This window comes from Stigmatopora argus, chromosome 11, assembly GCF_051989625.1.
Source record: "Stigmatopora argus isolate UIUO_Sarg chromosome 11, RoL_Sarg_1.0, whole genome shotgun sequence".
Classification (NCBI taxonomy): Eukaryota; Metazoa; Chordata; class Actinopteri; order Syngnathiformes; family Syngnathidae; genus Stigmatopora; species Stigmatopora argus.
In genome coordinates this window covers 11315524-11329085 of record NC_135397.1, presented here as the reverse complement: position 1 = coordinate 11329085, position 13562 = coordinate 11315524, and the positions used below count along the sequence as shown (strand labels likewise).

The window sequence follows — 13562 nt, the reverse complement described above, 5'->3', positions numbered from 1 at the left end:
TTGAAATTAATAGCAGTAGGATGATTGAATGCCACACGATTGAATGTCTATCATCATCTTGATTTGGGTGACCAGCAGTTGGAAAGTGTAGATCTCAAAAAGTACTGCACATCGTCATATTATTTCTTTGTACTCCTCGAACCCTTGCATTCATTCATTTTCCTTACCACTTATCCTCACAAGGATTGTGAAGGGTGCTGGAGCCAATCCTATCCAACTATGGGCAAGAGGCGGGGGACACCCTGAAGTGGTCGCCACCCAATTGAAGGACTCCTTGAACTCAATAACATGATTTTTTTAGTGCCGCACCGAGACTGACTTTTTTTTCAGGGGTCCAAAACTTGCAGGTTGGGGTTTGACAATTTCTGGATTGTTTTTCTGCGACTTATTGGCTCAAGTCCTCGTTCGACTTCTTGCATCTGAACGGAAAGGACTTTCACGTACGTCGACCCACTTTAAAGAGGTCACCGGGTTTGTCGGTCGCCGCCAATCGAGCCGACAGCCTTTTAGCAAATGAACGGCGGGGAGATTTGTGTCGAGGTGGTGTGTCAGAATAATGAACCAATGTGGATGTTATGCAACCATTGAGTGTGACAAACAAATAAAAAGAAAAAAAAGTTTTTTGTGAAGGGCGTCACACAGAGAATCAATATTTACGTTTATGTTGGCAGAAGCAGAGCTCCGCCTTAGTTTGTATATTGCACGCAGGCTATGCTCATCTAAAGAACAAGAAGCAACCATTGTATGTCATGACTGGTGATTAGAATTACCTGGTTTTCACCATTACTTTGATGAAATATCAGCTTTAAAATAATTGTTCTAAAAATATTTTAATTGCGGACGTGCCAACCACTCCCGCTGGGTCGCCTTGAAAATATTTTTGGAGTGTATTTTGTGAACACAGAGCGGCCTGGCGTATTGGGTTCAAATCCAGGTCGGTCCACCTGTGTGGAGTTTGCATTTTCTCCCTGGGCCTGCATGGGTTTTCTCTGAGTATTCCGGTTTCCTCCCACATTCCAAAAAAATGCATAGTTGGCTGATTGGACACTCTAAATTGAATGGTTGTCCGTCTCCTCGTGCCCTGCGATCGGCCGGCCACTGATTTGGGGTGTCCCCTGCCTCTGGCCTGAAGTCAGCTGGGATAGGCTCCACCACCCCCTGAGACCCTAGTGAAGATAAAGCGGTTCAGAAAAATGAATGAATGAGTTTTGTAAACACAATTTTTATTTGCAAATACACAACTCTTATGCGCCTATGAATTTATGTTTTATGAATTGTGCCCATCATGTCTAAAGTGTGCAAACCTCTGGGTGACACCCCTGAGATTTCTGTGCTAAATTGATGTATACACACTTGAATCTTAAGTTATTGCTATCATGGCTTGGTCAGAAACTGATTCATTATTTATTGGCTGCTATTGATGATGGTAGACAACCAATAGATTTGAAGAGGGAGGCCTGAACGGGAAAGAAGAAATGCTCTCAACCTCTCAGTTTAAATGGATTGGATGTCTACTACTGATAAAATAATGTCAAATCACGGTGGAAAGATTAGGAGACATTTCATGAAACCCAACAACATGCCTTTTGAACAGTCATGTTGACAGGGCAACTTCGAAATCAAAGTCAAATCATTGACCATAAAATAAGGTTTTCACTAGCTCCTTAAACGTTTTTTAAAAGATTGTTTTATTAATGGTAAAAGATCTGTTATTTACTCTTTGTGGGACATTGATGGAACCGGACGTCCACTGCATTAGAAGTAGAAGGAATTATGAATGTTCATTGGTAAAGTATTGTCATTGTTCTATAACGCAAAGATGGGTGTTGGAAATGCTATCGAGAACCAAATGATGGTATCGGGGCAACATTAATATTTTCATCATTTGCTGTGGGCTATAAAACTGGGTCGCGAACCTACTATAATTTGGACATCCCTGCTTTAGACTGTAATAATCGCTACACCTTTTGGTGTGATTAATTTGCTGCCTTCACATCATGTATTGGTGTGCTTGATGCCAGCAGTCTACTGGGTCAGTGTTCTAGTTGGATTTGACTTTTTTTTTTGTTCTCATCTCCTAATGTCCTGTGCTGCACCAAAACAGCGACCCACATACAAATAAATGCCGCTACCCTCCCTCTGCCTGTGTCTCATCCCTTATATAAGGTGTACCTGGGCGGAGGTGAAGTCTTTTGTCATTGAAGGATTTCCAGTTATGAAGATGGAAAGGGAGAAATTTGATTGCTGCATTCTATGAAGTTTGAAGGCATTTTTTTTCCTTTTATCTTTGCTATTTGGTCGAGGAATACTTGGTCCTTTTTGTTTTTATACTACATACAGGTAAAGTGCAAGTTTAGTTCCATAGAAAATGAATTGAGTTTGTGCTGTAAAAATATTATGTATAATTTAAAAAGTTTACATTTACAAACCAATGGTGTCACATTGTGGAAAGTTTTCACATATTAACTTATTGGTAGATGAAACAGCATTGCTCACTTTTTCCTCAAATTAAAAAGTAAAATGGTCACTCTGTTCCATTTTCAAATAGTTAAATATTTAATTATTTTGAAAGACTTGATAAAAAGGTAAACAATATTTCCCAGTCCCCCTCCTTTTTTTCTTCTAAATGTGTTACATCATTAACAGATTGGCTTGTGTTGATGGCAATCATGGGCTTTATTTCATCCTTCTGATTTGAATTGAAATGACTTCATCACTTGAAGACCATTTGAGGAGAGACAGATAACAGCGAATGAACGTTCGTTTGCTGCCATCCCTCCCACTTCAAATGGATTTGACGCCTGATGCTTTTAATGGCAGCAAATAATGTACCTGTGCCGTGTGTGTGTGTGCGTTTGTGTGTGCGTGTGCGTGCGTGTGTGTGTGCGTGTGGGTGTGCGTGGGCGTGTGTGTATGTGCGTGTGCGTGTGTGTGCGTGTGCGTGTGCGTGTGCGTGTGTGTGCGTGTGCGTGTGCGTGTGTGCGTGTGTCTGTCAAAATCGCCCATGTTCACTATAAAGTGATACACGTGTTGCCTGTGCGTTTAGCGTCAGTAGGAGGAGAGAGTGAGTAGGATGAGTGCCACGGGCCACCACACCTTGATCTCCCTCAATAGCAACGGGACCCTCGCCTGGACCACCAGCACCCTCCCCGGCTCACCCCTGGACGCGTATCGACCCTCGGAGCAGCACACCGCCGCCCCCGACTCGCCGACGGTGAGTCTAACTTTGCGTCCTCCGAGTCTAGAGCAAATTAGCGCAATTTTACGCGTGTTTGGATTTAGACGGCACAAGTGTCGAAGGGAAAAAACTATCATAAAGTTATCAGTACATATTGGCTTGTAAATCGGAATGGATTTGAATACGTCTTTTTTAATTTAAACATTTCCATTATGGTAAATACTTTCAGAGTAAAAGACTAAAGGTCTAACACTAGCATATTCTTCCATTGATTAATAATAGTCCTCATGGTCATAAGCTTAATACCAAAGCCATGTGGGATGTTATCGACTTTGAGGGGAGGTTGCGACACATATTGATCACATGAAAGGAAACTTCAATGACCTACTTTACTGTGGATGCTGAATGCATTCACAACAATACTGTAGTTCATCATCAACACTTGTGAGGAATAACTCGACCCCTGAAGGAACATACAATCCTGAAGTGGAAATATATAGCAACATCTTTACAATGAATAAGGACATAGAAGGATTGCAATGAATTTAAATAATTAAAAAAACAGATGAAGTTGCATGTTAAAATATGCCTGTCAAATCACTATGCCTTTGATAAATGTTGTATCAAACATCTTTTAATAGGCACGATATGTATGCGTAACCATTCAATTTACATATTGGAATGGAAAGGACAAATTAAAAATATAAAAATATTAAATTCTAAATGAACCATAAACAAAAACATTTAAAGTAAGTTAGCTGCAAAATAAATACATAATAAATAGAATACAAATACATTTATCAAATGATATTTCCAAAACAGACACACATTTATCAAAATAGTGAAATGTCAACATGCCAATTGTGTAATAGCATAATATAAACTACCATTTATCTGCAGAAAATAGGTAGTGATCAAAGTTAAGACAAATGCACAAATTATTACATATTCCGATCCTCATAAAATAACTGAAAATAAGATAAAACAAAAATAGTACTAAATAAAAATAAACTGACAAAATATGAAATAAATTCACAAAATCAGTCGGTATGTATGCATAATCATTCTATGGAACATTGAAATGAAGAATTCAAAAATTGAAAATATTTAAATTAAACATTAATCCAATATATATATATATATATATATATATATATATATATATATATATATATATATACATACATATATATTTTATATATATATAAAGAAAACACAACAGAAATGAAGACACCACAACATTAACATATTGAAATTAAACATGTGATCTGTATGATCACATATTCAACACTTCTATTTTATATCCATAAAATCTAGTGATAATAGTCAACCTCGATCAATTTTTTATTATGATATATTCCATTTCACCCTTTCAATTCAGACAAGATGAAATACAATCAATAATAGTTAGAGAACACCAAAATGGGCTCATGCTGAATAATGACTGCAAAAAGACCAGATATACATAATCGGCACTGTTTGCGTGTGAATGTGTGAAAATGTATGTGAGTGTATGCCTGCGGGAATGTGGCGAAAGTATGTGGAGAAAATGAAAAGCGGAAAAAAAATGGATCAAAAGATGAAGTGATCCAAATAAAAATGTAGCTCATGTAGACTGATATGTGTATATGGATTGTATATTATAGGGCTGGAACTTGCAGGGCTGGCAGTGTATAGAGATATTTCAGTTCCATTGATGGTCATAGATGCCCAATCTATTTGAACTCAGTTCAAATATATTGGACGTTTCCCACATCAGTGGACGCCAATGTAGCACAATTTTGACATAATCACATTCATTAATTGCATCCTGTTCTGTTTGGATTTTTTTGGAGGATGTAACCAAAGTCAATTGGATGGGAACCAATGCAGAGTATATCCTGCCTACTGCCCTTTGATGGTTAGAATAGGCTCCAGCACCCCTAAGCCCTTGTGAGGATAATTCATTCATTCATCTTCCCTACCGCTTAGGTGCTGAAGCCTATCCCAGCCAATCACGGGCAGCAAGCAGGGGGCGTTTTAACTTTAATAACTAGAAAATAAGATTTCTGGAGAAATTGCACAGGAATGCTCTCTGTACTTTGAGCCATAAGTACCTTCCTGTAGAATTTTGGTCACTTCCAAACTTTGTTGCATCAGTACGAGTTTGTTAAAATCTGTATAAAGTATTTATATGCTTTGAATTCATTTTTTTATTTGTAAAATTATGTGAATATCACAAAAAAATGTTGGGCAAGGTACAATAACAGAAAGAAACAGTAAGAATTGGGTTAATGTGTGTGTGCTGTCCACCAAAAAAGTGGATAAGAAGAAAATAATATTACATGTGTCTGGGTTGGGGAACGTCTTCTCTACCACTGAGTCATGCGCTCCTTGTCTTTCTTGAAAATGTCAATGGATGACTCTGACCTCGTGTACCCTTTCGACCTCCATTGTCCTCCACATGGGGCGCTACAATAAAACCCAAAAATTGATGGCCCGTGAATTCAATATCAAAACTGATGATGACGGAATTGAAGGCTTTAATTGAAGGCCCAAACCAAAGCATGACCCAGTTTCCAACCACATGTGGTAGTTACCCACATAATTACTAAGTGCTTGGTGCTATTGTGGAGTACATCCAATAGTTGATTAGACCTAATGGAACTTCGATTAGAGCTCAACCTTGACTGAGCCTAGGTTGCCCATTTGTAAAGACTATTTTGGCCAAATGTACTCGGAAATGTATCACTTTACACTACACACACATTTTTCCCACTTCTTTCAAGAAACTTCTTTCCAAAAAAATAATCGTTCATCAGAGAATGATCAGCAATGATTGCAAGAGAGTCTGGACATATAAACTGTACACTGTATTTTTGAGAACATTTCTTATCTACAAAGTTCATTTTGTCCCCTCAGCTCAGCTTTCATAATTTTTACACTCCCGATTGGGAATTGTCGGAAATTGCACTCCAGTCAAGAGCTGCTTTTTTTAATTAAATGGTCAAATATTCCCGTAGGCGAACATGGAAATAAGGAGCTTCGCCTCTGTCTGACCTCCATCTTTGCTCCACGTCATTGAAATGGAGACAGGAGACATGCGGGTTAATTAAAGGTGCGATGATAGGGACTCCGCGAAAAGATTCATCATTCATATTTTGGAAGGAATTAAGCCTGCTCACTCGCTACTGAGTAGACGCGCTAACATGAAGGCTTCTCGCTGTTAGGAATGTTATTATGACGACATCAAAGAGATAAGTAGCCATCTTGCAAAGAAGTGGCTCATTAACATGTTTAATTCCCATCATGTTTAATATTCATAAAATATTGAAATTTGTGTCACTCACCAGAAACCTCAAATTTGCATAGTACCGAATTTCATACTGCTAAGTGAAACCTGGCTAGATATTTAAATCATTTGTATTTCTCCATTCCTGCATTAGAATTTTCTCTATGTTGGTTGCATCAAGCCATTATGACAGACCTTCTTTGTATGTTTTTAGGGCCTTTGTGGGTATTCTTCTGACAGTTCTACAAAATTTTACATCAGAAAATGAATGAATGAATAAATGAAACTGGCTTCTGGGCTGGAATTTCAAATAATTCCGATAGCACCATTGTCATCAGCATCTATTCATTTTGTATAGTTTATCCAAGGAAAAATGACAGAGCTCCCAAGTATTTTGGGGAATTGCCTTTTGAGACATCTTTGTGGGTCTCCTTTTGATTAACGTTTCAACCAACTGATCTTCATTGTCCACTTCTCAGGTGAATATGACATCTCGATCCCCCCACCCGTTCCCTACCGTGGACGTTCCTGATCACGCCCACTACACCATCGGCTCTGTCATCCTAGCCATCGGCATCACAGGAATGGTCGGCAACTTCCTGGTCATCTACGCCTTTAGCAGGTAGCTGCACATCCAGATATGTTCACGATACAGCCATGACATCAATTATTATTCATTTTGATAGCAGCTTTCCTGTATGAAGTTCTCCATTTTTTGGGCTACTGATTGGGAACCAGTCTATCGTCTATCTACACTTGACTTGCCATTCAGCAGCAACTATTGCAATTATTTATGCACGTGTGCTACTTGGAATGCATTGAAGGAGCTGGTTATTGACATCATTCACAGTGTCATGGTGGCAAGCGGCAAACAAAATGGAAAACTGCTCAAGTGAAAAAATAAATATGGAAGGATTGCCAATTATTTGTTATTCATTATTTACTCCTACTTCTCCTACTTCAAACAGATTGGACGTCTACTAGAGAAAAACAAATGATTGGACATCTATCATTGTTAATGGCACCAAATTAGTTAGAGTTGTATTTTCTGTGATTTTGCTGCATTTTTTTCAAGTTTTGTCCCTTTTCACATTTTTTTTCAACTTTGCACTATTTGGCCATTTCTTTATATATAGTATATAGATAGATAGTAAGATATATTTGTTTTTTCTTTTATTTATTTATTTTCTCCTACATCTTGCCAATTTTCTACAAATTCTCTCTGACCTTTAGGAGCCGCAGCCTGCGCACTCCGGCCAACATGTTCATCATTAACTTGGCTGTGACGGACTTTCTGATGTGTGTCACGCAGGCACCGGTCTTCTTCACTAGCAGCATGCATAAGAGGTGGATCTTTGGGGAAAAAGGTGCACAAACACACACAATCATGCAAACACAATTGGTAAAAGGGAAAAAAATGACACATTTATCTAATGTAAGTGTACAAAATTGCAAATCAACTGTGCATTACAAAAATCGTAGTATAAATAGTAGCAAAAGTAAGGCAAAACACTACCTTTGCAAAATAGACAAAATTGTAGAATTTACAAAATGTACAAAATGACGTACAAAATATAAAAAAAAAAACAGAAAATGCACAAATAGTAATACTAAAAGGTAAAAAAACTAAAATAGCAAAAACCTAAACAGAAAAAAATATATTTGTAACCCTATCATGCACAAGTTATATTATTTTGACCACATACAGGGAATATATTTAACTCGTCCAGTCCGTTTTGACTGGGAAGGGCGAATGAATGAAGTCTAGTGCTGTCAATAGCACTGTAACATGAGCATTCACAGCAATTTAGAGCATTCAACCATCCTACCCTGTTTTAGGGAAGGGGGAAGAAACCAGAGAACATGCAAACTCCATACACAGTGAGGACTGACCTGGAATTGAGCCCCTGACCCCAGAACTGTGAGGTCGACGCACTAAGCACTCATCCACCAGGCCACCTACAAAATAAATGTAAAAAAAAAAAACAATGGGTGAAAAAAACTTGCTCATAAATGTAGCAGACCTGTAGTAGAATAGAACGAAATGAAAAATAAAACCGGCAAAAGGATTTGCTCGTTATGGAAAAAGAAATGAAAAACAGCCATCAGATGTTATTTTCACCCCATTATTGATTTGCTTTTCAGCGTGTGAGCTGTACGCTTTCTGTGGCGCACTGTTTGGGATCTGCTCCATGATGACGCTGACAGTGATCGCCATAGACCGCTACTTCGTCATCACGCGGCCTCTCACCTCCATTGGTGTGTTGTCCCGGAAACGGGCACTGAGTGTCCTGGCGGCCGCGTGGGCCTACTCGCTGGCATGGAGCCTGCCACCATTCTTCGGATGGAGTGAGCCGACCTCAAAAATCTTCCTCAAATGGAAGGAAAGACATAGCACGGCATTTGTTTTGGGCAGGTGCGTATGTGCCAGAGGGCCTGCTGACGTCGTGCACATGGGACTACGTGACGTTCACACCATCAGTACGTGCATACACCATGCTTCTCTTCACGTTCGTCTTCTTACTGCCGCTGGTGGTCATCGTCTCATGCTACGTCTTTATCTTCAAGGCTGTGCGCCGTACCAACAAGTTAGTCTCAGTCAGTACCCCACCCTGCTCGCTGTGCTCCTGTTTTTTTAACAGTTGGCATGTTCCAGGACGGTAAGCAAGATGAGCGGCAGTGGGGTTCTGGCCCATCTGTCCTCTCGCGACTCAGTCAAGAAGTTCCAACGGCTGCAGAACGAGTGGAAGATGGCAAAGATCGCCTTGATCATCATCCTGCTTTACGTTGTCTCCTGGTCACCGTACTCTGCTGTAGCACTAACCGCCTTTGCCGGGTAAAACACTCGAGTGCAAACTTGTCTCATATATTGAAGTTAAATGACGGAGTGGTGTCTTTTTTTGGTGCAGGTACGCCGACATGTTGACACCCTACATGAACTCTGTGCCCGCTGTCATCGCTAAGGCGTCCGCCATCCACAACCCTATCATCTATGCCATCACACACCCCAAGTACAGGTAGAAGAAGAGGCAAAAACTCATCTCTTAACCGGGCTGTACTGTAAACAGTAAATTCAATGAGATGTACTCAGTTTATAAAACTATATGAGATGAATTCCTGACTACTTATCCAAAGTCAACACATGATGTTTTACCAACCACCTGCCAGTTCATGTGAATGTTAACTGGGCTGGAGACAAACAATTACACAATCACACTAATTCACAAAACATGCTAGCTGGAAGCCCCATTGTCGCAGGATAAAAAAGGATTTAATGCATCAGCAACATTATTTTGATGATTAAATGGTGTCACTGTGGTGGTAAACTTAAACGCTTGGATTTTATTTGACCAATGTGTATGTTGTCATGGTTAAGAGTGGCCTTGGCCAAGTACATCCCGTGCCTTGGAACGCTCCTGTGTGTGCGCCCTATGGACCTTCGTTCGGCCAGCAGCAGTTTCGCATCCACGCGGCGCTCCACTGTCACCAGTCAGAGCTCCGAAATCAGCTCGCAATTTAGGCGACAGAGCAAGAGTCGACTCTCTTCGGTCTCTGACAGCGAATCGGTAAGACTTTTTGACGGAAGTTTATGAAAATAAAAATTACTCCAACTTACCCGGTAGCAAAAGCAGAACATTTTGAGTTTTCCTCATTATGTTTTTTGCTTTTATGGGAAGATTCCAATGTTTTGCCGATACAGCCTCATCCTTAGGGCTATATAATATTGGGATGTAAATGGTATGGTTTAATTACATGCCCAAGCCGCATCATCTGGCTTCTGCCCAACCCGTCATTATTATTTGTTCTTTAACCTTAGAGGAGAGTCAATTAACTTGTTGGCTGTCATTAACAGCACTAGACGTCCAGTCCATTTTGAATGACAAGAAGAATGATTTTTTTTGTTCATTTGTCCTCTTCCTGAGACATGAACTGTAATTGGCGCCCATACTCCACTAGTCGTTGAGTGATTTTTTTTTCTTGTTTCACGGCCAGGTTTTGACAGACACGGAGGCGGACTTGCCTAGTTCTCGCCCTGCCAGCCGCCAAGTGTCAAGCGAAATCGGGAGGGACACGGCAGAATTCCCCGAAATCAAAACCTCTTCTAGCTTCAAGGCAAAAATGAAGAATCACGACTCGGGGATCTTTGAGCGGGTAAACCATTGATCATTAATCAAGATGTTGTTGTGAGTTTGGCGTAAATATTTGTTGTCATGCATTTTTTGATCTTCCTACAGACATCTTTTGACACGGATATTTCTACAATTGAACGGGGCAACCTTCCAAATGTGAGTAAAGAAAATAAATAGGGAATAACCTCCCCACAAAGACCAGGCATCAACATTTGTGGACATCACAAAATCAGGCTACAATATTAATTTTCTTTATGAGTGTAGTATGACCCAAAATGTGATGCAACATATCTAACACTAAAGCTAATGGCTTCCCATCCTATTCTTGACAGACCATTTTACTTCACTGAAAGCACACAAATAGCCATTAATGAAACGAGGTGTTACAGTTTTAAAATTTAATGTTTTTCCCGGGTGGCCTGAAGTCAGCTGGGATAGGCTCCAGCACCCACCACGACCCTAGTGAGGATAACACGGTTCCAAAAATGAATGAATGAATGGATGAATGTTTTTCCCCACTTACAGAGTACTGACTCAGGCGACGTTCACGTGAGCAGAAACGCACTCAGTCGCATCCCGAGCATTGTCATTACCTCTGAGTCCAGTCCATTCCTCCCTATCGGACGCGCCGGCTCGCGATCCTCTCGTGTCAAGGCCACCTACAGCAGCACGAAGGCAGGCTCCGGTTGAGGCACGTGATTGGACCGTGCAAACAGAATGTGAGTAAGACACACAAGGCGTTAAGGGATTTGAGGTTTTCCTATGAAGTCGACTTCAGCTATTCGTATTTAGGTACAGTGATGCCTTGAAATGCAAGTGACACGTTTTGAGTTTTACTCAGTGGCATATATTCTTTATCCTCCCACAATGGAACGGATTAATGGTATTTCTATTAGAAATCTCTAGAAGAGATCATTTGAGATGTTTGTGTTATGAGTAGTGTAGCATTCATACCATGTTTTGGCTCCGGAAACCTTCTGTGGTATTGGCTGATCCTGTACTATTACAACATTTCTTGAGAATATTTTTTTCTAAATTATTGCATACTAACTTTAATGGAAAGTAAATGATATCATGGCTTGGTCAGACAATACTTAACTTATTGGCAGGACTAGACGTCCGAACGATTAGAAGAGGAAGGGATAGCAGCAAAGGAGGGAATGTTCATTCGCTGCTACCTTCCCACTTCAAATTGATTGGACGTCTACTAGTGATAAACCCATTACAATTCTTGACAGAAGCATGAAAAGACAGTTCATTGACCTTACCAAAATGCTCTGAGGACGCCCATCTTGGTTGGGCGGGTGGCCATGTTTCCATAAAAGTCACCACATTGACATTAAAAATAAGTCATGACAAGCTTATTTCTCAACCGATTTTTAAGTGATTATGTTATCAATGGCAAAGCATCTAGTGTTCACTCATTTACTGCCTTTGATAATGCTAGACAGCCAATCATTAGCTGCCATCCTCCCACACAAATGGATTGGATCCCTTCTACAAATGAACTCATTTAAATTCATGGAAGAAGCACTATTGAATGCCACACTATCCATCTATCCATCATCATCTTGGGATTTGGCTCCTTTTTGGTGGTGTGCATTACTGGCAAACATCTTGAATTGGCTCACTGGGAGTTGGAAACACGATCTTGAAAAGTAAATTGTGTGCAGCATCGGCAAGTTTTTTCTTAGTACTTCCCAGTACTGGTGATGTCATTTTAGCACCCATTTGGCAACAATAGTCCCGAGCCTGGGTGTGGAAGAAATAAACTCATATCTCAAAGCACCACTGTCTGTTTAGTTATATTCTATGGCACACTTTGTGACATCATTTTAACCAGACAGCCAAATTATGCACATTGAATAATCATGTCTGAGGCAATAGACATCCAATCTATGGTGATAATCACTTCTAGTGCCATTCCATGTCAGGCGATGATTTAAAATGAATGCATAAAATATGAAAGAAAATTTGTTACAAAAATATGCACTTTTTTGCAAAGTTTTCCAACATAAGTTAATATTTTTCTTTTGTGATGTTGTGTTTCATGAGCTTTATGTACATTATGTGACTGGCTTTAGGGTAATGTAAGGGAGTTTTGCTGTTGTTGCCTCATTTTAATGCTAAATATTTTATTTCATTTGTGGAAAATTTCCATGACAACAACTTTAAATGTAAAATAAGAACATTGCATATTATGTATTCATTTTCCCTAAACAGAACATCACACTTAATCTGTTGTTTCTTGAATTTATTGTATATGTTTTGTTCATGTAATTGTTGCTTTTATTTCTTTTTAAATAAAAAAAACAACCTCATTTGTTTCAAGATCTTTGTGAACAATGATAACGTTAGTAATATGATGTATAGAGGGATAAAAATGTAAAATGAATAGAACACTGAAATTGAACTCGGAGAGTAAATATTTCTTTTTTTAAAAGCATACAATGCCAAGCGCTTTCGAAATTAAACTAGTCACTCGCACACAATTTAGCAATTCGATCAGCAAATTTATGAATGTTTTGTTTGGTTTCAAGTATTATGATGATAGCATAGTTAAATAGTTTATTTTCCACACATAATACATAGTATATTTTTCTCATTCACTTATTTGCACAATGCACATTGCCACCAATACATCAGAAAATCAACAAAAATGACCACTAACTGCCAAAACATCAACTGAATGTGACCTGAAATCAAAAGGAACGGACCTGGAAATGCCCAAAATCAACAAGTTGCTCAAAATTAATTCATTGCCTGCTATTGACAATGATAGACATCCAATTTATTATCGATAACTGGCCAAGAAGATGCACCATCCGATCAGTTTATCTCTAATATATATTCAATCAATTTTACCTGGGATGGTGGGAGTAAATGAACAAATGGATTGGACGTCTACCACCGTCAATGGCAACCAATGAGCTAAAGGCGTTGTTGATCTACCTTGGACGTGTTAGCCAGTAGTTTTCAGTTG

General features: G+C 39.4%; 1 protein-coding gene across 1 annotated transcript; it reads left to right on the top strand.

Moving 5' to 3' along the window:
* Positions 1–2210: 2210 nt before the first annotated feature.
* LOC144084505 (melanopsin-A-like) lies at positions 2211–12900 on the top strand. The gene is made up of 12 exons (XM_077612994.1): positions 2211–2340; positions 3047–3214; positions 6929–7071; positions 7683–7816; positions 8595–8798; positions 8866–9037; positions 9106–9285; positions 9359–9466; positions 9826–10015; positions 10443–10601; positions 10685–10735; positions 11105–12900. The coding sequence occupies exons 2-12, from the start codon at positions 3074–3076 to the stop codon at positions 11267–11269; spliced, it is 1647 nt and encodes a 548-aa protein (XP_077469120.1). The 5' UTR covers positions 2211–2340; positions 3047–3073; the 3' UTR covers positions 11270–12900.
* Positions 12901–13562: the final 662 nt, after the last annotated feature.

Excerpts from the sequence above, each read along its gene's own strand:
- LOC144084505 (XM_077612994.1), top strand. The coding sequence starts at position 3,074 with ATGAGTGCCACGGGCCACCACACCTTGATCTCCCTCAATAGCAACGGG. Across the intron at positions 7,072-7,682 it reads GTCATCTACGCCTTTAGCAG|GAGCCGCAGCCTGCGCACTC; the intron begins GTAGCTGCACAT and ends TCTGACCTTTAG. Across the intron at positions 9,467-9,825 it reads ATCACACACCCCAAGTACAG|AGTGGCCTTGGCCAAGTACA; the intron begins GTAGAAGAAGAG and ends GTCATGGTTAAG.